The sequence below is a fragment of the Haemaphysalis longicornis genome, unplaced genomic scaffold (assembly GCF_048455015.1).
Source record: "Haemaphysalis longicornis isolate Haplotype H1 unplaced genomic scaffold, Haemaphysalis longicornis Haplotype H1 scaffold_63, whole genome shotgun sequence".
NCBI classification, from domain to species: Eukaryota; Metazoa; Arthropoda; class Arachnida; order Ixodida; family Ixodidae; genus Haemaphysalis; species Haemaphysalis longicornis.
In genome coordinates, this window is record NW_027526411.1 from 1,037,963 (window position 1) to 1,061,944 (window position 23,982).

A 23,982-nucleotide genomic window follows, 5' to 3' on the forward strand; every position below is an offset into this window, starting at 1 on the left:
TTTGTCCTTCGTGTGCGCGTGGTGTTAGCGAGCATGACACAGACGTAAAAAGTGCACGGAAACTGAAAACTGCAGCATAAGAACTGCTCATTTGTATTTGTAGTCCAGCACTCCGGCTTTGTTTCCATAAATTTGAATCCACCCAGAGCTTTAACCACCAACTTAGTGCTTAACACTTATGCAGTAAGCCATAGGCCAGCCTGTCCAATTGACAAAAACAACATTACAGCATTATTCATTGTAAGGAAGTAACCAAACTGCATGATGGTGCGACTCGGTGATGCGCTGTATCACTACTTCTTGTTGATTTTGCATTTCAAAACAATACTGGGCCACTGTGGCAGATAACGTTCAGCTCTAGGCTTATGTTTTTACACACCTCAGGCCACACCAGAGTAGCTTAAAGCACTAACTCAGTGTGCACAGAAGAACGTGTTGATATAAGTAGTGAGATTGATAATTACATAAAGATGTATTAAGATGTTTGGTTGGTGGGATGACCTGGTGTCATCCCACCAACTAAAGGCATTGATAATAGCCAGTTGCAGGATGAATTGAAACAATCAATTAAAATGTTGGCACATTTTTTATAGGTGCCCATTAATGCTATGTCTGCCTCAGTAATCTATTCCCGTGAAACAGCACTCCTAGGCCGGCGAGAGCGGAGCAAAGCGCGTGCCAAGATGGAATCTCCCAAGCACAGCACACGTTGCTGTTGTCAGCATACTTTTAATTTTACTGCATATTGTTCACTTAAAACCATAACAGGAAAATACTCAGCTATTTCGAAGCTGTGCGCACAGTTTGAGTTACTTTTACTGTGAGTACCTTGCTGCAGTTTGTTGTCAGGTCCTGGCTAACTTTGACGGCCCCGAATGGGGACCGTGGGTCTTGAATATTCCTTTGTAGCTTTCAGCAAGGTACTTGACAAATGGTGAGACCTAGGGTATTCTGGATGAAAATGACCCTGATCTATTGCATTCTCAGGACATTTAGTTTTGTTAACGATCCGGACGAAGAATGCAACGCAGAATCATAAGTCGAGGACAATCCCAACAGCACAAATTTCGAGCTACGAGCAGGCAACACTGCACTTAAACTAAGCAGCAGAACCACCTACTTTTGTCTTTCTAAACCAGCGATAAGTGAGTGAAAAAGCAATTTCAAAGTGATATGTTACACTGCGCATAAACACATCGCCGTCTTTGCCTTCTATTCAGGTTTCCTGCCTTGAAAATAGAAGAACAGGAAGTACTCATTAAAAAATGACAAAACCTAGACACACCTCTGAAGTACTTCTTCTAATACTTTCCTAAAAAGTTCTGGGAAGGATGCACGTTTCAGAAAAAGCTGTACTCATGCATGTTTGAGGAAAGTCTGTTGAAACAGATTCAGAAGAACTGAGGATTGTTGTGGGAATCCACATTGTCACAAAGATCTTGAAGCTTCCAGGGGGGAGACTTTAGTAGCCCCAAACGTTCCGAGTCGAGCTGGTTGTGCAGACAATGCCCCGAAATAGGTTTTTTGAGCTCTGGAGTCATGTGCCTTTTGTTGAAAAGCTGTAAATAGCTCCGAAAGAACAAGAAGAAAACAGGCTGGTGTTAGTAAAACCTATTCGCATGTTGTTCAGAAATGCCTGCTTGGAGCTACCTCAGTCTTGTGAGGTGTCCATTGACAAACTAATGACGCCTTTTTCCCACTCCGCAAGGGCGCCTTGAGTGCTCTTGGTTATGGTATTGGTGACACCCTGGACCCTGAGCCCCCAAACATAAGCTGTAACCTACCGTGACGATGTGTTTATAGGTGGGGAGTAAGAAACCACGAACGGTGGCGGTCGGAGCCGTGGTCAAGCTCCGGCCGATGTCTGTTTACCAGGCAGGGAGATCCGGGACCTTTCTGACTATCAGGGTATGGTTACAAAAGAAAGTACCCCCGTCCCCTGCTTTCTATGGTAAATCGAACCCCCCTCGCCCAAGCATGAATGGCCCTCGAAAAGGGGCCGCACCGAGGGCTCATTTCCGCCCCTTCCAACCATTCCTTTCCCGAACTTGCATACCTGCCAGATTTGCCGGGATGGCATTAGGGAGATCTTACCGGGGGCGGGGGAAGGCAGGGGGGAAGGGAGGGGGGTAGTAGCAACAACAGAATGGGTAACTTTACACACATTTTTTTATTTACTTACAAGATAGCAGGAAATGAACTGTTTCTTTGCCCAAACTACCTACAAGGTACACCACTTAAATGTTCGACGTTGCTAACGCTGCCCTTTTCAGAAAGTCCTGGAAATAGTACTGCAAGCGCAATACAAAACAGCAGGAACTGAACTGTTTTGTTGTTTCGTCTAAACTAACAACAAGCTACACCACTGGAGACTTGCTAAACCTTCAGAACGGCCGTGCTCATGCGTAAATGAAATTTGCGGCGGCGCTGCGTTTCTATAAACGGTAAACTAACAATGGGACGAACAGGTTCACCGTCTGCGCATGGCTGACTACGCTTTCTAAGCACTTCACTGATAACGATGCCAAATGGTGTCGGGTTGGATTGTCAGGTATACCTCCGGCACATTGTGGCCATACTGGGAAAAGCATTAAGCCGAAGACGGGTGCGTTTTCGGGAGATGTTTGTTTCGGTCGTACAATCGTACAAAACCATAAAAATTCGGGAGTCTCCCGGAAAATTCCGGAAACCTGGCAGGTATGCGGAAGCCAGATAACTATCCCCGCTTCTTGATTATTGAATCTCTTGACAAGTCAAACCCAGTCAGTGTTGCTTCTGACTAAATTTCTTGAAGGCATCCTTGGCAAGTCATTCGGCGCAAAGAAACTGAGAACCGCCGAAGTCCTGGTCGAGGTTAACAGTCACCAGCAAGCCACAAGCTTCCTTACCGAGACTCGCACGGCAGATTTAGACACCAGAGTCACGCCCCACCATAGCCTCAATAGCTCTCAGAGTGTGATTTGTGAGCCAGATCTGATGAATGAGACGGAAGCCGATCTGCTCGAAGGCCTGAAAGGTCAGGGCAAGACGGCAGTGAGGCGCATCACCATGCGGCGAGATGATAAGTAAATTCACAACAAAGCATATAATCATGACATTTGACCGTTCCACAATTCCGGAATCCATCAAAGCAGGTTTCATTCATTGTTCTGTCTGGATGTACATGCCAAACCCACGGCGCTGTTTCAAGTGCCAACGGTTCTAGCATGGCACCACCTCCTGTCGTGGCAAAAAAACAACTTTTGCAAAATGTTCATCACAAGATCATAACACAGATAATTTCCAGGCTCAGCAATTCATGTGTAGCAACTGTCATAGCCCTCATGCTGCATACTCCCGCACATGCGAAATGTTCAAAATGGAGAAAATAGATCAACAACCTGAAAATCACTGACAACATCTCCTTCCCAGAAGCACGAAATGGTTTCCCTCTTTCTCTCTGGGGAAGTACGTCAACGCAGCTCACCGATGACCCAGGGGCGTCTGGTTTCGGCAGAGATTCAGTACCGCAAGTTAGATTTTGTCGGGACGCGGGACGTGCCGGGACGCGGCGGCCCTCGCTTCCGAAGAGGCGGCGACAGTAACGGCAGAAGAGGATCCCCTGACGGACTACGGCGGAATCCTCAAGTGGCCCCGCGAACAGCGACGCGGCTTCCCGCCCCCACACCGGGACTTAACCAGGTGGGAGGCGGTGAGGCTGCGCCAACTACAAACAGAGACGGTGTTGACCCCGGCGCTCGCGCGCCACGTGTACCCGGAACTCTTCGAGAGTTAGGTGTGCAGCATGTGTGCGCGGGCGACGGCTACCTTGGCCCACATCATGTGGGGCTGTGACAGTGTTGAGGACGGTGCGTACCCGCCGCGTGTGAGACGGTGTGTGGGCTCTGCGGAGCCGAAGGACCAGAGATGGGCCGTCCAGCAGCTCGAGGCAGCTCTGGCCCTGCAGAGGCGAAAGGGAACCCCTAGAGGGAGCCCGAGTAGTCCGAGCGGGGCCGGGGCACGGTAGCCTCAGGATCTAGGCCCGACACACGCCTATAGGACTGTAGACGTAGTGTAAGACGGGGGAGCACCGAGCCCTGCGTGGCCGGATTTGCTCCCCCCATGCCGGACGCTTTGAATAAAGTCTTTTCTCTCTCTCTCCTCCCCCGAATGCGAGGTTTCTTCGATCGCAAATATGCGCTAATCGGGCAGACCGGGTTGAGTCGTGGCTCATCTCTGACGGGATGCCGCGGGCACATAGCGACCAACGGCCTCTAAGTATCCTCTTTGTAACCAATTGTAAAAAGTGTAAATACAAGTTTTCATTTCGTCTCAACGGGTCGTCGCCTTCATCACAGCCGCAGCGCAGCACTAAACGCAGCGCAGGGCTGGCAGGAACTCCAAGGGTCACCAACGCCCGCCTCGCAAGGAGGCGAATTGGAGGAGAACGAGACATTACTGGCGCAGTCGACGGGATCCTGCTTGGCGAGACGACCAGGAAACGAGAACGGAGGGTAGACGCATCGGCAACGGACGGAGGGCTCTGTCAATCCAAGGAGCACGTGCCGACGCGGGAGGCAAGTTTAACCCGAACTTGCCGGGTGTGATCGACAGCACCGAAGTCGTCACGACACCGGCGGAGGAGCGACGACTGGGTTGCAGCCAGGTGAAGGGCGCCTGCAGGCAAGCGGAAACTCCAGGCGACTAGCGGAGCAGCTGGTAGAGTGGCTGAGGAGCGGCCGACGGAGGCGGCGAGTCTTTGCGGTATCGAAGGAGGCCGGCAGGCACCGCAGACCGACGGACTGGGGAGGTGAACGACACTGCCTCGACGAAGGCGGAGCGCCAACAGGCATCGCAGACCTGCCGAATCTGAGAGAGAAGTCGGACAGTCGCGCGGAAACGGTGGACAAGGCAGGCGGCCTCATCAGACCGACACTGGGTGAGTCCTTTTTGTCTTCCGCTGGGTCGCGATCACTGCCGCCCAATAAGAGCCCGTAAAATGCATGATCACGCGTTTCGCCCACTTGAATCCCGACAAATGAGGGAGCCCATCATGGGTAACGAAGATGAAAGCGCGGAAGGGTGGGTCCACCTGAGCCAGTGGCATCCGAAGCGGAAATGCAAATGAAAAAATTGGAAACTGAACTCAAAATCGAACAGGAGAGACGCTTGGTCCTCGAGCGGCAGATCGAGCTTGAGAAACTCAAAAGGGGTTCCGAACCAGGCGTGAGCTCCGGCGACTCAAACTGTTGTGCCGCGGCCTCGAAACGGTCTCCTGGGCCCAGTCAAGCTGTTCGTTTTCAGCTTTTAGCCCTGGTGACCATCCAGACAATCTTTTTCTGGAAAACAAAGATGAATTGAATTGAATTGACAAACATTCACCATGACGAGTTCAAGGTAACCAAAAAATGGATAACAAACTTCATGAAGCTGAACGGGCTCAGCCTCCGCCTTCGCACAATGGTTGCGCAAGAGCTCCCAGACACGTACGATGAGAAACAGCTCGAGTTTCGGCGGTTTGTCAAGGACCTGAGGAGGCGGTGGGGGTTCCTGCTCGGCCAGATCGGCAACGCCGGCCAAGCGCCTGTCTGGTCCAATATGCCGAGGACAACCGTCGCCGAAAAAGGAGACTCAGGTCCGCCTCCTAAGAGCGAACGAGCACAACCGCTCCAAGGTAATGTTGTGCTGTACGGCAGATGGCCACAAGTTTCCACCCTTCATTGTCTTCAAGCGGAAAACCGTCCCGAAGGAGACATTCGCGCCTAAAGTCATAGTGCGAGTCAACGAGAAGGGTTTCTTCAATGAAGAAACCATGCTGGAATGGTTTCGAATGGTGTGGTGCAGGCGTCACAGAGCTCTGCTGAAGCCCCAGAGCATACTTGTGCTGAACTTTTTCCGCGGCCACATGACGGACCCAGTCAGGAAGGTTGTTGCCAACGCCGAATGCGACCTTGTCGAAATCCCGGGCGGGATGACGTCGACGCTGCAGCCGACTGACGTCTCCCACAACAAGCCCTCCATGGACCGCTCGGAGCACTGCAAAACGAGTGGATGAAGCAGGTGGACAAAACCCACTGGCCGTGTGAAGCGCCCGTCCCTGAGCACAGTAGCCCAGTGGGTTAACGACGCCTGGTACGGCCTACGTGGTGACATGGTGCGTGACGCCTTCGTGAAGTGCTCCATTTCGGCCCCACTCGAGCCAGCCACCTTTGACGACGAGAGAGACGACAACGCCGCCGCCGACCCCGACAAACAGGGTTAGGCTTCGAGATACCGCCCCGGAACTGAAGTCGCTTTTTGGTTCTCACCAATCGCTTTTTGACATCCTTGTTTTGCTTCATTGGCTCGGCAACGGCAGTGACGGCCAGGCCTACGCCCGCCGCATCCACAGCGGGAATCAGTTAGTTTTTTGGGGTCTTTCACAAATCGCTTGTAATTTTTTTTTTAGATCGTGGACATGAAAACTATGGGGTCTAGTTATTTTCGAAGTCGACCAACGCGCCGCAATATACCCTAAGCAAAACAAAGTACGTTATCACCGGCGAAGTTGAGATTGAATGGGATACATGAGCCTGAGGAGTGGTGCCATTCCGATGCGATTCCCCAACTTACCCAGTTCAGGCAAGGAATCCTTTCATGAAGTCTGAAATGAAGACCTACTAGAACTCGCACGGTGGCGGATTAACCAGTCTTTTTCAAGAGCTACAGCTAGTTTAAATTCAACAGGGTTTCATTTCCGTTACCCAAATGGTTGGTTGCATGCCTATGTTGTGCTGTATTCAAGACATTCAGGAGGGAATACCCTCTATGAAGTCGGAAACAAAGATGTACTCGAACTCACGCAACGATTGCTCAATGCCTGTTTACCCAGAAGGTGAGGCTACTTTCGATTCAACAGGGCCCACATTTACTTCCTTTCCGGGCAGTTGCATGCCTATATTGTACTGCATTCAAGACGTTCAGGTGGGAATACTCTTTATGAAGTCGGAAACGAAGATGTACTGCAACTCACACAATGAGTGCTCATGAGAAAGGTGCGCTTAAAAGTGACACCTCATTTCCTGCCTGTTTCTGATGTCTGACGTAAAGTCCAGGGGTCTCAATTTTGCCACCTGCTAACATCCCTAACCTGCACGTTCGCATGACCAGCCAAAAGGTGATGTTTTAGCAGTGAAACAGGTGAAAATTACTACTCTGAAGAATGGGATATGAAAACACGTGGCCAACAGGCTAGTTGTGCTCACATTACCTACAGTCAATGTTTCAATTCCCAAAATAGCAATACTGAGGTAAGCCTGAAAATTGTTTGCCTCTGCGCATTTTATTATGCTTACACCGATAAGAGAGCCTGCCAACATTCAGCTGCCTAATAAGGGTGAAATAAGCAGTGGTACAGACAGTGAAGAAGTGCATTTCCTCAACAAGAACATCTGCACCATTGCAGGATGTGAACGTTCTAGCTAGCCACCTACATTTTTGCATTGTTTTTGCTGGCCAGAGCAAGAGCAATGCATGGAAGATCTTCAAGCTTCTCAAAGTTTGTGATCAAGTGCCATCATAAGTGAAGAATGCCACAGAGGGACCTCCTGTTTTAATGCCACAATTTAATGTGCTCAGCATTTGATTTGAGTGTAAGGCTTGCATATATTTATCATCTCATGGTCACCCACCTTCCTCTCAGACAAAATGTGGCTGCAGTCTGGACATTTGCAACAAAAATTCTTCTGATTGCTCTGACTCTCTGTCTCTCTCTGGGCCTGTATTCCCTCGCTGTCGCCTCAGAAAAGGGAAGAGCAGGAATAAAGGCGCTGACGGCCTCCTCCTTCCTCTGCACTTTGCTGTTGTTGTTGCTGCTGTTTTGCAAGTCAGCCTGCACCTTTCGTACATCGCTTTTTCTTTCGGAGGTGAACATCGCGAGCGCTTGCTTTGTTGGAGTCCGTTCAGAGAGCCTTGGAATCGTTAACATTGAAGTTCTTGTGTTACGAGCACATTGTTTTTGTTTTGCGTGCGTGTTGTGCGTGGTGTGCGAAGGCGCAGCGGACTGCTGGAATTTCCGAGTTCTGCAAGCGTAGTTTACACATCTCGCGATACGTGCGACTGGATGTTGGTGAACTGATGCGGAAGCAATGGCCACTGCAACAACCGACAGCGTCAAGAAGCAAGAACCTGGACTTTGCGACAAAGCTGAAAGCCATTCAGAGCGTCGAGACGGGAGGAAAAAAGTCAACGGTGGCAGACAACTTTGGGATTCCTCAGAGCACTCTGAGTACCTTGCTAAAAAACAACGCTAACACAAAGGCAAAAGGGGTGGCGCAATGAATGTCACAAGTTTGTCGTGTGCGCGCCCGTGCCCACGAGAAATTTGAAAAGGCTCTCTATGCATGACTTTTAGAGGTCTCAGCCAGAAACATTCCGGTGGATGGGTTAGGCCAAATGGTTTGCCGCTGAACTCGGCCAAGAAAACTTTGACGACAACACTGGATGGCTGCAAAGGCTTAGAAACCTCCATAACATTGTTGACAAAACCATTTCTGGCGAAAGCAAAGCCGTCAGCAGCGAAGATATCCAGCAGTGGATTTTAAAAGAATGGCCGGAAATGGCCGGAAAGTGGTGTTCAGGCAATCATCCAGAGGGACGTCCCTGCGGCTCTGCATGTGCACTGTGCCAGCCATTCCCTGAATCTTGCACTGTGTAGTTCATATAGTGTTCCAGAAATTCGCAATGCATTCGGTGCAATTCAGGAGGTGTGCTCATTCTTTAGGAAGTCCGGGGTCCGGTCAAAGCTGCTGAGAGAGAAGATCAGTGAACAGTGACCTGACTAAACAACGGCTTCATTGCTTGTGTGAGACACGTTGGGTGGAGTGCCACGAGGCTATCGAGACATTCGTGGAGCTTTTTGGCGTAGTCGTTTTGGCACTTGAGGACATAGCAGAAGCTGCCGTCGAAGCTTCACCGAAAGCGCATCAGTTGCTTGCTTGCGTGCTGACCCCCACGTTCATCGTAAGCGTCAATATCACAGCAAAAGCACTGTCGCTCACCCTCACACTTTCAAGACAGCTTCAAACGGCCTCTTCTAACCTAGTTGTCGCTGTGGACTTAATCGACCATGTCCAGGCTGCGGTGAGCGAGATGCGGAACTCTGGCTTTACCGGAATATTTGAAGCCGCCGTATTGGCCGAAGGAGTGGCAGTGGAAATGCAAATGCCGCGTGTCACCGCTCGACCGCGTTAACCGCTCTTACGTCCATGCCACAAGCGTCGAAGAGTATTTTAGAATTGCAGTCTTCCTGCTGTTCATGGATCATCTTGGAACGCAGTTGGATGTGCGCTTTGTAAATCACCGGCGTACTTTACGGTCGCTATCATCGCTGCTCCCTCAGAACATCTGTCAGGCCGAGTCTGCACCTAAGGCTGAAGAATTTTTGGCTTTGTACTCGAGCATCGTGTCAGTCGGGGAGCTTGAAGGAGAACTACTTGTGTGGGCTGCGAAATGCAAGAATGAGAGGCATGAAGAGGCCACATCAGCACTGCAGGCAGTTGCTCTTTGTCCAGTGGCTATGTTTCCGAATGTGCATCGGCTGCTGCAGATACTTGCAACTCTCCCGGTAACAACAGCAGAGGCAGAACATTCTTTCTCCACTCTTCGACGACTTAAAACTTATCTCAGAGCGTCCACAACTGACGACCGCTTGCTCGGACTCGCCCTTCTGAATGTGCACCGTGATATCGCACTCTCTCCAGAGGACGTGCTTAATGTACTTAGTCGAAACGCAGGCGCCTGCAGATCAATATATGACAGAAGGTGATCGCTTTACTGCGAGCCCACAGGCGGCTCTCCAAACTAGTCTATTTGCAGGAGCAGGCTAATAGAAACCTAAATTATCGTGCTAGCATTCTATGTTGGACACCACGACGTCTTCATGAAACAAATGTACATAACAAATTTCCTTATTTGAATGTAGGTGTTTCCTTATGTGTTTCCATAATTATGTGTAGGTGTTTCCTTATATAAATGTAGGTTTGCAGACCCTTTTTTTTATCATGCTCTTTAGGCACGCGACATAGAAAGCAATTTGAGCACCCCGGATCAGGCGTTGCAGCACACAAATGTGTGAATAAGTGTATACTGTCAATAATTATGTACTTTTGTTTATAACTGTAACCGACCCTCCCTGCGTTTATTTGAACTACATATCTGCCTTTCTGTATATCTGGTATTCCACTCTTGCATTGTGCTTGTATTCTTGTTCTCTTGGTTGAAATCAGCAGTATTCAAAATAAACTAAAATTAATCCCCTCGCCTTGACTTTGTCGGCTTCACTTGTAGGCATATCTGGTTTGCCTCTTCGGGCACCTGCTTACTATGTATACTTTTTGGGTTATTTTGGTGTTTTTTACTTGGTTATGGCTAGGGGCGTGCCTGCATGTGCTGAGTAGGTTCACTGGTTTTGTCAAAATGCTGTCTCTTGCAGCCTAACATGAGCGTGGCGATGACCGATTCTGGTCAGTTGGGTTTGTCGTCATCTTTTGTTGCTTTCCTTGCTTGATCTGTTTCAAGTGGCACACGTTGGGCGGCACGCGAGCGACGAGGCCATTAGGTAGAGTGCCTCTACGCGCTCGGACGACAGGGATGTATATTGCAATGCTTTGGGGCGGAGATTGCGTGCGCCTCCCCGTGAACACACTCTTTTTTCTTTCAAGAAAGTGCAAAAACGTCCTATGACAGGACGACTGCTCGTGTATGTATGGCTGTGTGCACTGTTGTGATTCCTTGCGATTTTTAGGATCAGCCTGTCTACGCCCGTTGCAGGGCAAGGGCCTCTCCAGACATGGATCTCCAATTACTAACTGCGACCAATTAATCCCCGCAAACTGACAGGTGGTTATACACACACACGCATATGTATACACAACTTTATATATATATATATATATATATATATATATATATATATATATATATATATAAGGCCGATATCGGCCTTGTAAGGCCGATGGTAGGCGAAGGCAGACCAGTAAGCGCAAACCGCTTTATTCGCAGACCGAGCTGCAAGGTGGCAAGATGGCGACCGAGCCAGGTTACCGATGATGATAGTTCGAGAAGGTATAAGAATCGGTGATGATGAGTATATACAGAGATGAAGAAGCCGTGGCCGCAACCGGGCGCTAGTGATGATTGCCTTCCACTGGGACATTGCATTCAGCGCTCTGAACTTCCAAAAACGAGGCTACCACTAGTCTTACAATATATATATATATATATATATATATATATATATATATATATATATATATATATATATTGCATTAGTGCGGAGGCCACATTGTTTGTTGTATATGCACAACCCCCCCCCCCCCCCCCGAACTAAATTTCTGGCTACGCCACTGAGATTGCGTCTTGGTCTCTTGTACGGACATTTGGCCAGGATGTTTCAGGTGTCTGTAACGTGTGCACATAACATTTTCAAGCACATGTCATCAGTGCTCACGAGCATTATGAAGAAGAAAGTAATCTGGCTGCCAAGAGCAGTCATTAGAAATAGCACACCTGACTCATTTGTCAACAATGGATTTGAAGGCACGACTTGCATTATAGACTGTTCAGAAATTGTACTGCAACAACCCAAGAAGCTTCGGCCGAGAGCACAGACCTACAGCTGTTATAAAGCCCGGAATACTGTCAAGTTTTTGATGGCTATTGCACCGAACGAGTACATAATGTATGTCTCACCGGCGTATGGTGGGCGTGCATTGGACAAGTTTATCACCAGCGACTGTGGGGTCGAAGACTACCTTCGCCCAGGGGATGAGGTTATGGCTGATCGGGGCTTCACGCTGGGCCAAAACCTGAACGTTCAAGGCGCTAAGCTGAACATACCTGCATTCACAAGAGGTAAGTGAAGTGCGAGCATGTTGTGCTTTGGTGTGGTGGGCTAAGCTTTTGTTTTGCTAACTGCTCGTTCTCTTACGGGGAAGTCTCAATTCACCGCGAAAGAAGTTACGCAGACAAGAAGAATTCCTTCCGTTAGGATCCATGTGGAAAAAGCGATAAACCGCATCAAGACATATAGGATATTTAAGCAGGCCTTGCCAATCAAGTCAAAGAAGTCTATCTCTGCTATGATCTTCGTTTGCGCTGGCCTTTGCAACTTGAGTCCATTATTTGCAAGCCGAGAGCCTGGGTGAGAGCCCATTAGTTGTAGGATTGTAGCCTGAGTAGAATGGCCATCATCATCCCGTTTATGTCCACTGCAGGACGAACTCCTCTCCCATGTTCTTACAACCGTTCCTGTCTTGCGATTCCTTAGTCCAATCTGTGCCTCCGAATTTTCTGATTTCATCCCTCCATCAAGTAAATGGTCTACTCCTACTTCGAGCCCCGTCTTCCGGCAGCAACTTCTACATGTTTCTGAATACAAGCAACCAATGACCACCTGGAAATCTTTAACGTACGCCAACATCTCGACACCGGCGTTTTCGTTTTTCGCCTCCATCTGAAGAGCGGCCACAGTGGCCGGTATCAAACCCGCATCCTTGGTTTCAGCAGAACAACACCTGAGCCACTGAGCCACCGCGGCAGGTAGGTAGCCAGTTACTTCACTGCAAGAAGTTACTGATTAAAATTAGGGCCTCAAAAAAGTAATGAAGAAATTGCTCAAGAGAAATCGATTACTTCCCACGTTACTTTTGATAAACATTTTTTATTACAGTAGCACATATGTACGCATACAGCGTGGCATGAATAGCGAGGCTGCCGGTAAATCCAGTCATAGAAATCGGTACCTGCCCGTATGTACACCAAATTTTCGTTAAAGGCTATTTTAGTGGTGCACGCTACCAGGTTGAATTTCAAATGCAGCTCCGCTTCTCTGATGGTGATGATGATGATGGTTGGATGTTAATGGCGCAAGTGGCGCAAGGCCAACTGGGGCAAAGAGCGCCAAAACCATGGTTATGTATGGTTATGTTGTTGCCAACGCCAAATGCGACCTTGTCGAAATCCCGGGCGGGATGACGTCGACGCCGCAGCCGACCGACGTCTTGCACAACAAGCCCTTCAAGGACCGCGTCGGAGCACTGCACAACGAGTGGATGAAGCAGGAGGTCAAACCCACAAAACCCACTGGCCATGTGAAGCGCTCGTCCCCGACCACAGTAGCCCAGTGGGTTAACGACGCCTGGTACGGCCTACGTGTTGACATGGTGCGTGACGCCTTCGTGAAGTGCTCGATTTCGGCCCCACTCGAGCCAGCCACCTTCGACGACGAGAGAGAGAACAACGCCGCCGCCGCCCACACCGACAAACAGGGTTAGGCTTCGAGCTACCGCCCCGAAACTGAAGTCGCCTTTTGGTTATCACCAATCGCTTTTTGACATCCTTGTTTTGCTTCATTGGCTCGGAAACGGCAGTGACGGCCAGGCCTACACCTGCAGCATCCACAGCGGGAATCAGTCAGTTTTTTGGGGTCTTTCAATATCAGTTGTAATTTTTTTTTTATGGTGGACATGAAAACTATGGGGTCGACTTATTTTCGAAGTTGACAAATACGCGGCAATATATGCTATGCAAACCATAAAGTATGTTATGAACGGCGAAGTTGAGATTGAACGGGATACATGAGGCTGAGGAGAGGTGCCATTTCGATGCGATTCCCCAACTTACCCGGTTCAGGCATGGAATCCTTTCATGAAGTCTGAAATGAAGACGTACTAGAACTCGCACGGTGGCGGATTAACCAGTCTTTTTGAAGAGCTACAGCTAGTTTAAATTCAACAGGGTTTCATTTCGGTTTCCCAAATGGTTGGTTGCGTGCCTATGTTGTGCTGCATTCAAGTCATTCAGGTGGGAACACTATCTATGAAGTCGGAAACAAAGATGTACTTGAACTCGCACAACGAATGCTCAAAGCCTGTTTACCCAGAAGCTCAGGGTACTTTCGATTCAACAGGGCCCACAATTTCCTTTCCGGGTAGTTGCATGCCTATATTGTACTGTATTCAACACATTCAGGTGGGAATACTCTTTATGAAGTCGGAAACGAAGATGTACTCGCACTGACACAATGAGTGCTCATGAGAAAGGTGCGCTTAGAAGTGACACCTTCTTTCCTGCCTGTTTCTGATGTTGATGTCTCCCATTAAGTCCACAGGTCTCAATTTAGCCGACTGCAAACATCAATAACCTGCACGTTCGCATGACCAGCCAAAAGGTGATGTTAGCAGTGAAACCGGTGAAAATTAACATTTTGAAGGACGGGATATGAAAACACGTGCCCAACTGGCTAGTTGTGCTCAGATTACCTACAGTCAACGTTTTAATTCTCAAAATGGTAATACTGAGGTAAGCCTGAAAACTGTTTGCTCTGCGCATTTTATTGTGCTTATACAGATAAGAGAACCTGCCAGCATTCAGCTGCCTGATAAGGGTGAAATAAGCAGTGGTACGTACAAAGTGTAGAAGTGCATTTCCTCAATAAGAACATCTGCACAATTGCAGGATGTGAACGTTCTACCTAGCCACCTACATTTTTGCATTGTTTTTGCTGGCCAGAGCAAGAGTAATGCATGGAAGATCTTCAAGCTTCTCAAAGTTTGTGATCAAGTGCCATTCCAAGTGAAGAATGCCACAGAGGGACCTTCTGTTTTAATGCCACAATTTAATGTGCTCAGCCTTTGATTTTAGTGTAAGGCTTTCGTATATTTATCACCTGATGGTCACCCACCTTCCTCTCAGGCAGAATGTGGCTGCAGTCTGGACATTTGCAACAAAAATTATTTTGTTTGCTCTCTCTCTCTCTGGGCCTGTCTTCCACCGCTGTCGCCTCAGAAAAGGGAAAAGCAGGAATAAAGGCGCTGGCGGCCTCCTCCCTCTGCACTTTGCTGTTGTTGCTGCTGCTGTTTTGCAAGTCAGCCTGCACCTTTCGTACATCGCTGTTTCCCTCGGAGGTGACCATCGCGAGCGCTTGCTTTGTTGGAGTCCGTTCAGAGAGTATTCGAATCGTTAACATCGAAGTTCTTGTGTTGCTTGCACAGTGTTTTTGTTTTGCATACGTGTTGTGCGTGGTGTGCGAAGGCGCAGCGGACTGCTGGACACTGGATGGCTGCGAAGGCTTAGAAACCTCCATAACATTGTTGACAAAACCATTTCTGGCGAAAGCAAAGCCGTCAGCAGCCAAGATATCCAGCAGTGGATTTCAAAAGAATGGCCGGAAATCTCCGCAAAGTTTTCTCCTGCGGAAATTTTCAATGCTGACAAGACGGGGCTGTTTTGGCAATGCTGCCTAGCAAGAAACTCAACGTCCGGGGCAGCACATGTCACGGATGCAAGATGGGCAAAGTGCACATGAATTACCTGCTCGCCAATAATATGGATGGCTCTCAAAAGCTCCAGCCCTTTGTGATCGGCAAAGGAAGGTCACCCCACTGTTTCAAAATCTGTAAGCAGCTCCCCGTCCGCTATTCCTCTAATATCGTGGCATGGACGACACGTCAGTTGCTTACGGAATGGCTGCAAGCATGGGACACCAAACTGGGCAAGACGGGGCGTCACGCTTGCCCTCTCATCGATAACTGCTCGGCGCACCATACTCCCTGCAAGTTCAAAAACATTGAGCTCAAGTTCATGCCTCCAAACACAACAGGCTAGCCACAGCCGCTCGACCAGGGCATTATTAAGTCATTCAAGGTTGGGTACAAGAGGCGACTCCTCAATAGGTTTTATATGAACCTGCATGGACGCCGAGCTTAAAGTTGACCTACCTGCTGGGGGCCATACACATGATGATGGGAAATGGAACGACGTGAAGAAGGAGACTGTGGCCAACTGCTTCCGAAAGGCAGGCTTCACGTTGGCCAAACTTTCCGAAGCTTGAGAAGACAGCAACAACGACGATGATTGCATGGACAACTTCGAGCCAGAGTGTCTGCCGACGACCTTGTGAATGCCAACAGCAATGTTCAGACTGCTGCAAGCCTTGCTGACGGGGACATCGTAGCTGCGGTCAGAGGAACCCAGGCTGATAGCTCGAGTGGCAAAGATCATCCGGACAAAGGTGCGGCTACATGATCGTACTCCGCCGGTGAACTGGCGGCAGCATTCAGCTTGATTCGCTGCGAGTAACGCCAAAGCGCTTAGCGCAGAGCAAAAGGCAACCCTCAAAAAAGTGTGGCATGACGCAGCTCAAGGCAAGAAAGGATGCTGGTTATTGGCAGTTTGCTCTGCCATCGAGACAAGGTGCTCGGGAAGCTGATTAAGCAGTTAGTTTTGCTCGTGGCGCACCGGCGCGAAGTACTCAGTCTGACTCACGAATCATACTGGGACAGTCTCCTTGGTTGTCGATGAACCAACACTAGAATCGAGTAGTTTTTTTTTCTGGCGAGGCATGGAGAAGGAAGTCCAGGAGTACTGCAACAGCTGTCCCAACTGTCAGGTGAGGTCGGACTGAAAACAAACCTCATGCCAATAGCTCTGCTAAGCCAACCAAAATATCCGTTCCAAAAAGTGAACACCGACACGATAGGGCCGATAGAACCACCTTCCAGTCTTTGCTAGTTACAGCTCATCTGAGAAGCAGGGCAAAGAAGAGACATTGGAAGGAGACAAACGAGTTGGATGTGAAGCTTCTGGCCCTGAAGGAGGCACAAAAGATCCGGCAGACACCAGTCAAGCTGGTCGGCAAAGAAGGAAACATATCCAGGGAGAGCAAGGTGCGACTGACTGGGCTGATGCCCAGTTAATCGCACAAATCGCTGTGGGTGCGAGGAGCGTCAAGTTGCACAGGAGGAAAAGGCACACCAGAAAAAGGAATCTTGTCACGCATGACACAGAGGGCGCTGCGCTTCAAAACCGAGCGACAAGATTTATTCATTCCGTGGTCAAAGCTTTGTGCCGCTGAGCGCAAAGATGCAGTCCCCTGGCCACAGCAACCATTTTTTTTTAGACACAACTAACGAAAATGCCCGCCTGCCGATATTTCGGCAACATTGAAGGTTACCAGGCAGCCGAAATTAATCCCAAGACCTCTATGAGGGGTGCCTCGTAACTCAAAGCTTTGGCACGTGACCCCCCCCCCCCCGTTTTAAAAATTGTTTTACACCCCTGATGCAACTTTTCCTTACAGGTGTTGCATTAGAAATGAGCAAGCTGCAGTTCACCAATATGTGTCCGTGATGAAAACCAGAGGACCTGATGTCGAAGCCTTCAGATGTGTATTACTGGTTGACCTGTCATGTCCGTGGCTGGGCGCATCGCCAAACAGGTTGATATCTGATCTGTCAGAAACAGCTATGCATGGCCTCCTCGAAGTTAAGTGCCCATACAGCAAAAAGGGGAAATCCACTGCACAAAAAGCAGAGAGCTTTTGCATGGTGAAAGACCATCGAGGCCCTACAGGATCACACCTATCCTTAACGCCGAAACTGCATTGTACTCGTAGCGATGCCTCACTTCTCTCCGAATTTGTAAACAAGCAAAATTCCTGCGACTACCAGTACATAAAGCCACAGCGTCAGCGTGCCAGACCCTCACCGGTGAGTGCATTAGCTGCCGTGCTGGGACGGGCTGTGCGCGATGCCTACTTTGATGGTGAGGGTGCATTACTCTCCTCAATGTGTTTGTAAGCCCGCTGCGTAATTCTCGTTTTGTTTACCGGCGAGACGCGAAGTGGGAAGCCGCGAGCGCATGCCTCGCGTTGCTTCCTTTTGTGCGGCGAGAGGAGGGGGTGCTTTTCCCGAGAACCTTCGTTGCGCTGGTATGCGGTCAGCTCTTCCCGCGGGTCGGGTGGCGGCCGTCCTTGGCCTCGGGAGGGGATTAGCCCCGACTTCCTCATTGTGCCGGCGAGCGCCCGTGGACAAAGGCGAGGCGGCGAGACGTTAAGACGTTGCTGTAAGGCGTTAGTCTAGACCGTTCTAAGCCGTCCGGCTTTCGCTTTGCAGCAGTTACCGCCCGTTCAACTTAGTGGGGTGACTGCGCCTCACGGTATGCGACTTTGTGTAGCCGAGGCCTTGCCTTGGCTTAGCGGTGGCAATAACGTTCGCGGAAAGCTGACTAGGAGTTGCATGAGAGAGATTATCGGGTCATGTGACCGCGGGGGTACCATGTTTACGATTGGTTAGTTCTTTTTTTGCGTGTGTGTTTTATTTGTTTGTAGTGGACTAATCGGGGCTTTGAGAGCTGATGTCACCCTGATGTCAGCCCGGATATCCGCCTGACATCACGTGCACTCTCGCACCAGCAGGGGCGCTGCCCAAATCCTACAAATGCTAGGAACCTCATTACCGGGGGTCGGATTTTACTTCTTGCAGGCGCTTCGCGCCATCGGCTATGCCGAAGTTCTTTTAAGATCCACCACTTGGGTCCATTCTCGTTTGTAGGTACCCTGTACCTTCGGCTATGCCGAGAGTTGTAACGAGTTACCCCATTTTATGTAAATATTGTAAATTTCTCTTGTAAATAGTACTGCCCATAAACTCTAGTTATATCGTACCCAAGCCTGCGCCTAATGGCTACCGGAATCCAGCAACCACCGAACCCATCGACTCCTCGACGGCCGCCTCCGGCGGCTTAACAGATCGTCGGCCGCACCGGCGAACATCTCGTCTGGTCCTCATCGGCCGCACTGACGAACATCGCGTCTGGTCCTCACCGGCTGACGGCGGTACCAGCGGATCCACCTTTGGGGGAGGAGAGCGAAGGAAAACTTTACTGGCGCAGTCGGACAGGCTGGTATCCGGAAGCAACGGTACGACACCTGCATCGCCTCTGGCGATTCGCCTCGGGCGAAACAACTTGGCAGAACTTCACCGCGGCGAGATCTCGGATCGTCGCCCCTGGCTGCGGAGCAGCCGAACGTCGACAGAGCCACAACCACCCTGGGTGGAGTCACCGATCGACAGCATCACCAGGAAGCCTGGCGTAACTCCGGAAACCTCGAGCGACCAAAGGCCGCTAGCCACACTTGACGCAGCTAAAGTGGGTGAGTCTCCTCATTTCTTTCCCCGCTGCCACTGTTGTGTCAGAGCTGTGTGTGGGACAGAGATAGCGGGTTAAAGGGCTCACATGTCTGGCGACGAGGATAACGAGAGTGTGAGTGGCGGTAGCGACGTACAAAGTGAGGTGCTCTCAGAGCGCCAGATGGAGTACAACTTGAAAATGGCAAGGGAGCGCCGAAACACGCTAAAACTGGAACTCGCTCTGGCGAATAGGGCCTCTCGATCGCGTGAGCCAAGCCCAGCTGGCAGTGCGTCTCCGCGCGGTAGGAACGATGGTTTGCGGTACCATGCGAAAATGCTGGCAGGCGCATTCCCAAAATTCCCTACGGACGCGGAAGTACCGATATGGTTTGAATCGGTGGAAAGCACACTCTTGGCATACGAAGTCCCTAAGGAGTTCTGGGGGCAGATAGTGTTTCCCATTATCGCCGAGAGGGTCAAGTACCTTTCAACGAGACTAACTCCCGCTCAGCACCGCGACTACGAACCGGTCAAGGAGGTGGTACTTGAGGAGCTGAGGCTTTCGCCCTTAGAGTACCAAAAGCGGTTCCTCGGGGCCCGCAAGCGTAAGTCGGAGACGTGGAAAAGCTTCACCACCCGCCTTCGCAGCTACCTAAATTTCTACGTGGAAGCGAGAGGTGTGTCAACCTTCGAAAAGCTGTTGGACCTGCTCGTGGCCGATCAGCTGAAGACGGGGCTGACCGAGGAGGCTTTGAAATACGTGAGTCTGCGTGAGGGGGCCAGCTGGTTTGACGCATCAGAGTCCGCGAAGCTGCTGCAGACCTTTGAGGGTGCCGCAGGAAACAAAGACGCTAGCACTGAGGCTAACGTGACCAACGGGGAAAAACCGGCGACTAAGCCGAGCGGTGACAACCCGAAGGGGGCACGGAAACTTCCGCAGGGGCCCAAGACAAGGTTTAACCCACAGAGCAAGGGGAAACCTAACGCATGCTTCGAATGCGGCGCGGAGGGTCACCTGCGCCCGAACTGCCCACGTGTCCGGGAGCGACAGACAGCCGCGACAAACGCGCCAGCGCGCACAGAAAGGCTAATCGCGCGGGTCGCCACCGAGGGACCTACAGGTGTGGGGGATCGCTTAACGAGCGTAACCATGCACTGTGGGAACCAAGAGATAAGCGCAATAGTGGATACCGGAGCAGAAATCACTGTCGTGCGGGAGAGCATCGTGCCCGACGCGCTAACGGAGTCTCACGGCACCGTGAAGCTTGCGTCCGCGTTTGGGGAACAAGTCGAGGCTAAGCTAGTAGTCCTCCCGCTTGCACTAAGGGCGGGCCAGGCGATTTTCTCCAACGTCGTGGAAGGGACTCCAGTGCTTTGCGCACTCACAGACAAGCTAACATCGCGTACAGACTGTTTGCTATCCGCGGAGGATTGGGGCGTTCTGCAGGAAAACCGAGATCAGGAGCAGGAGGCAACCGGGATGGTCGCGCCACCGACGAAGCGCGATGAGCTGGTAGCCGCGCTTGAGCTGAACGAGGCAGACGCTCCCCAAGAAACCCTGGAACAGGCTGAGGAAAACGCGAACGAAGCGGTGACCGGTGAGGTTGACGGCGACGCGGGTGATAGCATTCACGAACGAGAGCCTGCCGCGAGTGACACCCAAGCGCTTAGAGCAGAGCAAAAGAGCGACGCAACCCTCGAAAAAGCGTGGCGCGACGCAGCCGACGGGAAGGGAGGCATGCTGGTTATCGACGGCTTGCTCTACCACCGAGACAAGGTGCTGGGGGAGCCGATCAAGCAGTTGGTTTTGCCAGTGGCGCGTCGCCGCCAAGTACTCAGACTGGCTCACGAATCGCCCTGGGGTGGTCACCTAGGTTGTCGAAAAACGGGCGCTAGAATAAAGTACAGCTTCTATTGGCCAGGCATGGAGAAGGACATCCAGGAGTGTTGCAACAGCTGTCACGGTTGTCAGGTGAGGTCAGACCGGCGACTAACAGACCGCATGCCGATAGCTCCGCTAAGCCGACCAAAATACCCATTCCAAAAAGTGAACATCGACGTGGTGGGGCCGATAGACCCGCCTTCGAGACGCGGATACCGATGCGCGTTATGCGTCGTGGACTTGTGTACGCGTTGGCCGGAGGTGGTCTGCCTAAGATCATTGACCGCGAAGGCTACCTGCGACGCGCTGCTGACGGTGTTCGCTCGGACGGGAGTCCCGGAAGTAGTTAGCTCAGACTGCGGGACAAACTTTACCGCGCAGCTCACCACCCAGTTTCTGGCGCGGCTCGGGTGTTCCCCGCGGTTCTCTACACCCGACCACCCTGAGAGCAATGGAGCGGTAGAGCGTTGGAACCTGGTGTTCAAAAATATGCTTTTCCATGTGGTAGGCGAACACGCGGGCGAATGGGATAAGTTCGTCCCATTTTTGCTCTGGGCTTACCGCGAGGTGCCACATGACACAACCGGGGTGTCCCCATTTCGGTTGTTGTATGGTAGGGACCCGGTCGGCCCGCTAGCTATTCTCCAACGCTCGTGGACAGGAGAACAGGAGCTCCCGATCGCCCTAGCTGAGAGTCCCGAGCAATATTTGCTAAAATTGAGGCGAAAACTTCAACAAGCGGCTGAAGCTGCAGAAGGGACTAGCGCTAAGCGCCAGCGCGAATACGCTACCCACTACAACCTACGCACTACCCCGAAGTCCTTCGACCCCGGGGACCAGGTGCTAGTGTTCGATGATAAGCGACCCGGAAAGTTATACCCTAAGTGGTTGGGTCCGTATACAGTCAGGGAGAAATACAGGCAGCATTCCTACTATGTAGAGAAGCCGGAGGGAGCACGTATGCTGGTCCACGGTAACCGACTGCGACCCTACACCTGCCGAGTGCAGAACATTGGCGTCATATTTCATGACGACCAGGACTTCGGAGAAGTCGAATACGTGCCCAGGAAAATCGCTGCGGCTGAGGTTGCCCCAGTGCTCCCCGAGGAGAAAACCTTGCACCTGCGCCCGGAGGATAGGGTCAGCATAAGCGAATTGTTTCAGCACTACGCCCCCCTGTTTTCCGGAAACTTAAGAATCGCTAGGGTGGGAGAGCACAGGATTAAACTCATCGAGGGCGCGGAACTGAAGCGGAACCGTCCGTACCGCATGCCGGAGGCATTGAAGGGAGAGGTGACGAAGCAGGTGAACGAACTGCTAGAGCTAGGCCTTATATACAGGTGCGAAAGACCTTCCGCCCACCAGTTGGTGTGCGTTTCGAAGAAGGATGGCACGATAAGAATGTGCGTCGATTATCGGAACCTAAACGCGATCACCGAGCCCGATGCTTTTCCTATGGGTTGCCCTCAGGAGTTGGTTTTGAAGGTAGGCAAGGCACATTTCATCACCTTGATCGACCTACGACGCGGGTATTGGCAGGTACCACTGGCGGAGAGTTCTCAATTGGCTACCGCGTTCGTGTCGCACATGGGACAGTTCGCGTGGCGGGTGATGCCTTTTGGTCTGCGAAATGCAGCCGCCAGCTTTCAGCGAATTATGAACCAGCTGCTCGCACCTCATGAGGGTTATGCTTGCGCCTACCTCGACGACATTGCCGTTTTCAGGGAGTCGCTGCCCGAGCACCTGCGGCAGTTAGACGCCGTGTTTGCGACGCTCGCCTCGGTGGGCCTCTCGGCGAACTTAGAGAAGTGTCAGATCGCGCAGTCTTCCATCCGCTACCTGGGTCACGTGGTGGGTTCCGGGAAGCATGGCCCCGACCCGGCAAAGCTGGAGGCAATCAAAGGGCTTAAGGTACCCCAGACTAAGAAAGAGCTCAGGAGCGCGCTGGGCCTGTGCGGATATTACAGGGACTATGTACCTAACTTTGCCGCCATCGCGAAGCCTCTGACTCAGTTGACGGCTAAAGGCACTCCCTCTCGCATCCCATGGTCTACTGAAGCCGATCATTCCTTCAAAATGATAAAACGTGCTCTCTGTGATGCCACCTCCTTGACAACACCCGATATCACCAAACCCCTTTTGGCTGTTTACCGACGCGTCAGCCATCGCCGCGGGAGCCTGTTTGGCTCAACTGACCGACGACGGCAAGGAGCTGCCGATAGCATTTGCCAGTCACCGCTTCACGCCCACGCAATCGAGGTGGTCCACCATTGAACGCGAGGCATTCGCGGTGATTTGGGGTCTGAGGAAGTTCGATACTTGGGTATTTGGCGCCCAAGTCATAGTCGTGCCCGACCACAACCCACTCAGTTACCTCACCCAGACAGTACCGCAAGGGGCAAAGCTCACGCGTTGGGCCTTGGCATTGCAGCGGTATAACATTGTGGTAAAACACCGGAAAGGCGAGGCACACGCCAACGCGGATACCCTGTCCCGCCTTCCGAACGAGTGCTGGAATGAGGCGCGGTAACGGCTCTGACATACGCACTGGCCGGGGAACAGCGTGGGGAGGCCACCGGTGCCGGTGTGTGTTCGAGTGTGTGCGCGTAGACGAAAACGGAACACTGAAGAAGTGGCCGTATGAACAATCGTCTAGCCAGTGGCAACCAGTGTACCTCTGGTGTTTCTATGTGTTTTTTTCTGTTCCTTTTGTCTAGCATTGCGGTATTGTTGTTTCAGGGTGTAGCGTGTCTCACGTAATATTGTGTCATTTTTAGTTTCAGTTCTAAGCCCTAAACTGCGTGAAAAACAATAGCTACATGCAGCTGACTTTTATTTTTTTTTTTGTTCTGCTAATACTGAGTTCAAGTTATTGCAGAATCTTGGCATGGGGGTGTAAGCCCGCTGCGTAATTCTCGTTTTGTTTACCAGCGAGACGCGAAGTGGGAAGCCGCGAGCGCATGCCTCGCGTTGCTTCCTTTTGTGCGGCGAGAGGAGGGGGTGCTTTTCCCGAGAACCTTCGTTGCGCTGGTATGCGGTCAGCTCTTCCCGCGGGTCGGGTGGCGGCCGTCCTTGGCCTCGGGAGGGGATTAGCCCCGACTTCCTCATTGTGCCGGCGAGCGCCCGTGGACAAAGGCGAGGCGGCGAGGCGGCGAGACGTTAAGACGTTGC

The 23,982-nt window shown here is 51.2% G+C and overlaps 2 protein-coding genes and 1 long non-coding RNA gene across 3 annotated transcripts in view; 2 read left to right on the forward strand and 1 right to left on the reverse strand.

The window, feature by feature from the left end:
* Positions 1-23,982, reverse strand: part of LOC144144149 (uncharacterized) — an 86,983-nt gene that overhangs the window by 22,667 nt on the left and 40,334 nt on the right. The window lies entirely within an intron of this gene.
* Positions 11,316-12,088, forward strand: LOC144144154 (uncharacterized). The gene has a single exon (XM_077675532.1). The coding sequence runs from the start codon at positions 11,316-11,318 to the stop codon at positions 11,877-11,879; it is 564 nt and encodes a 187-aa protein (XP_077531658.1). The 3' UTR covers positions 11,880-12,088.
* LOC144144128 (uncharacterized) lies at positions 19,225-23,341 on the forward strand. Its single transcript, XM_077675511.1, has 3 exons — positions 19,225-20,527; positions 22,448-22,722; positions 23,243-23,341. The coding sequence occupies exons 1-3, from the start codon at positions 19,264-19,266 to the stop codon at positions 23,339-23,341; spliced, it is 1,638 nt and encodes a 545-aa protein (XP_077531637.1). The 5' UTR covers positions 19,225-19,263.

What these genes read in the sequence shown, in the direction of transcription:
- LOC144144128 (XM_077675511.1), top strand. Translation starts at nt 19,264, where the DNA reads ATGCTGGCAGGCGCATTCCCAAAATTCCCTACGGACGCGGAAGTACCG. An exon ending in CGCGAACGAAGCGGTGACCG is followed by an intron (nt 20,528 to 22,447) that starts GTGAGGTTGACG and finishes TGCGAAATGCAG; the next exon opens with CCGCCAGCTTTCAGCGAATT. An exon ending in AGGCAATCAAAGGGCTTAAG is followed by an intron (nt 22,723 to 23,242) that starts GTACCCCAGACT and finishes TTGGCATTGCAG; the next exon opens with CGGTATAACATTGTGGTAAA.
- LOC144144154 (XM_077675532.1), top strand. Translation starts at nt 11,316, where the DNA reads ATGCACAACCCCCCCCCCCCCCCCCGAACTAAATTTCTGGCTACGCCA.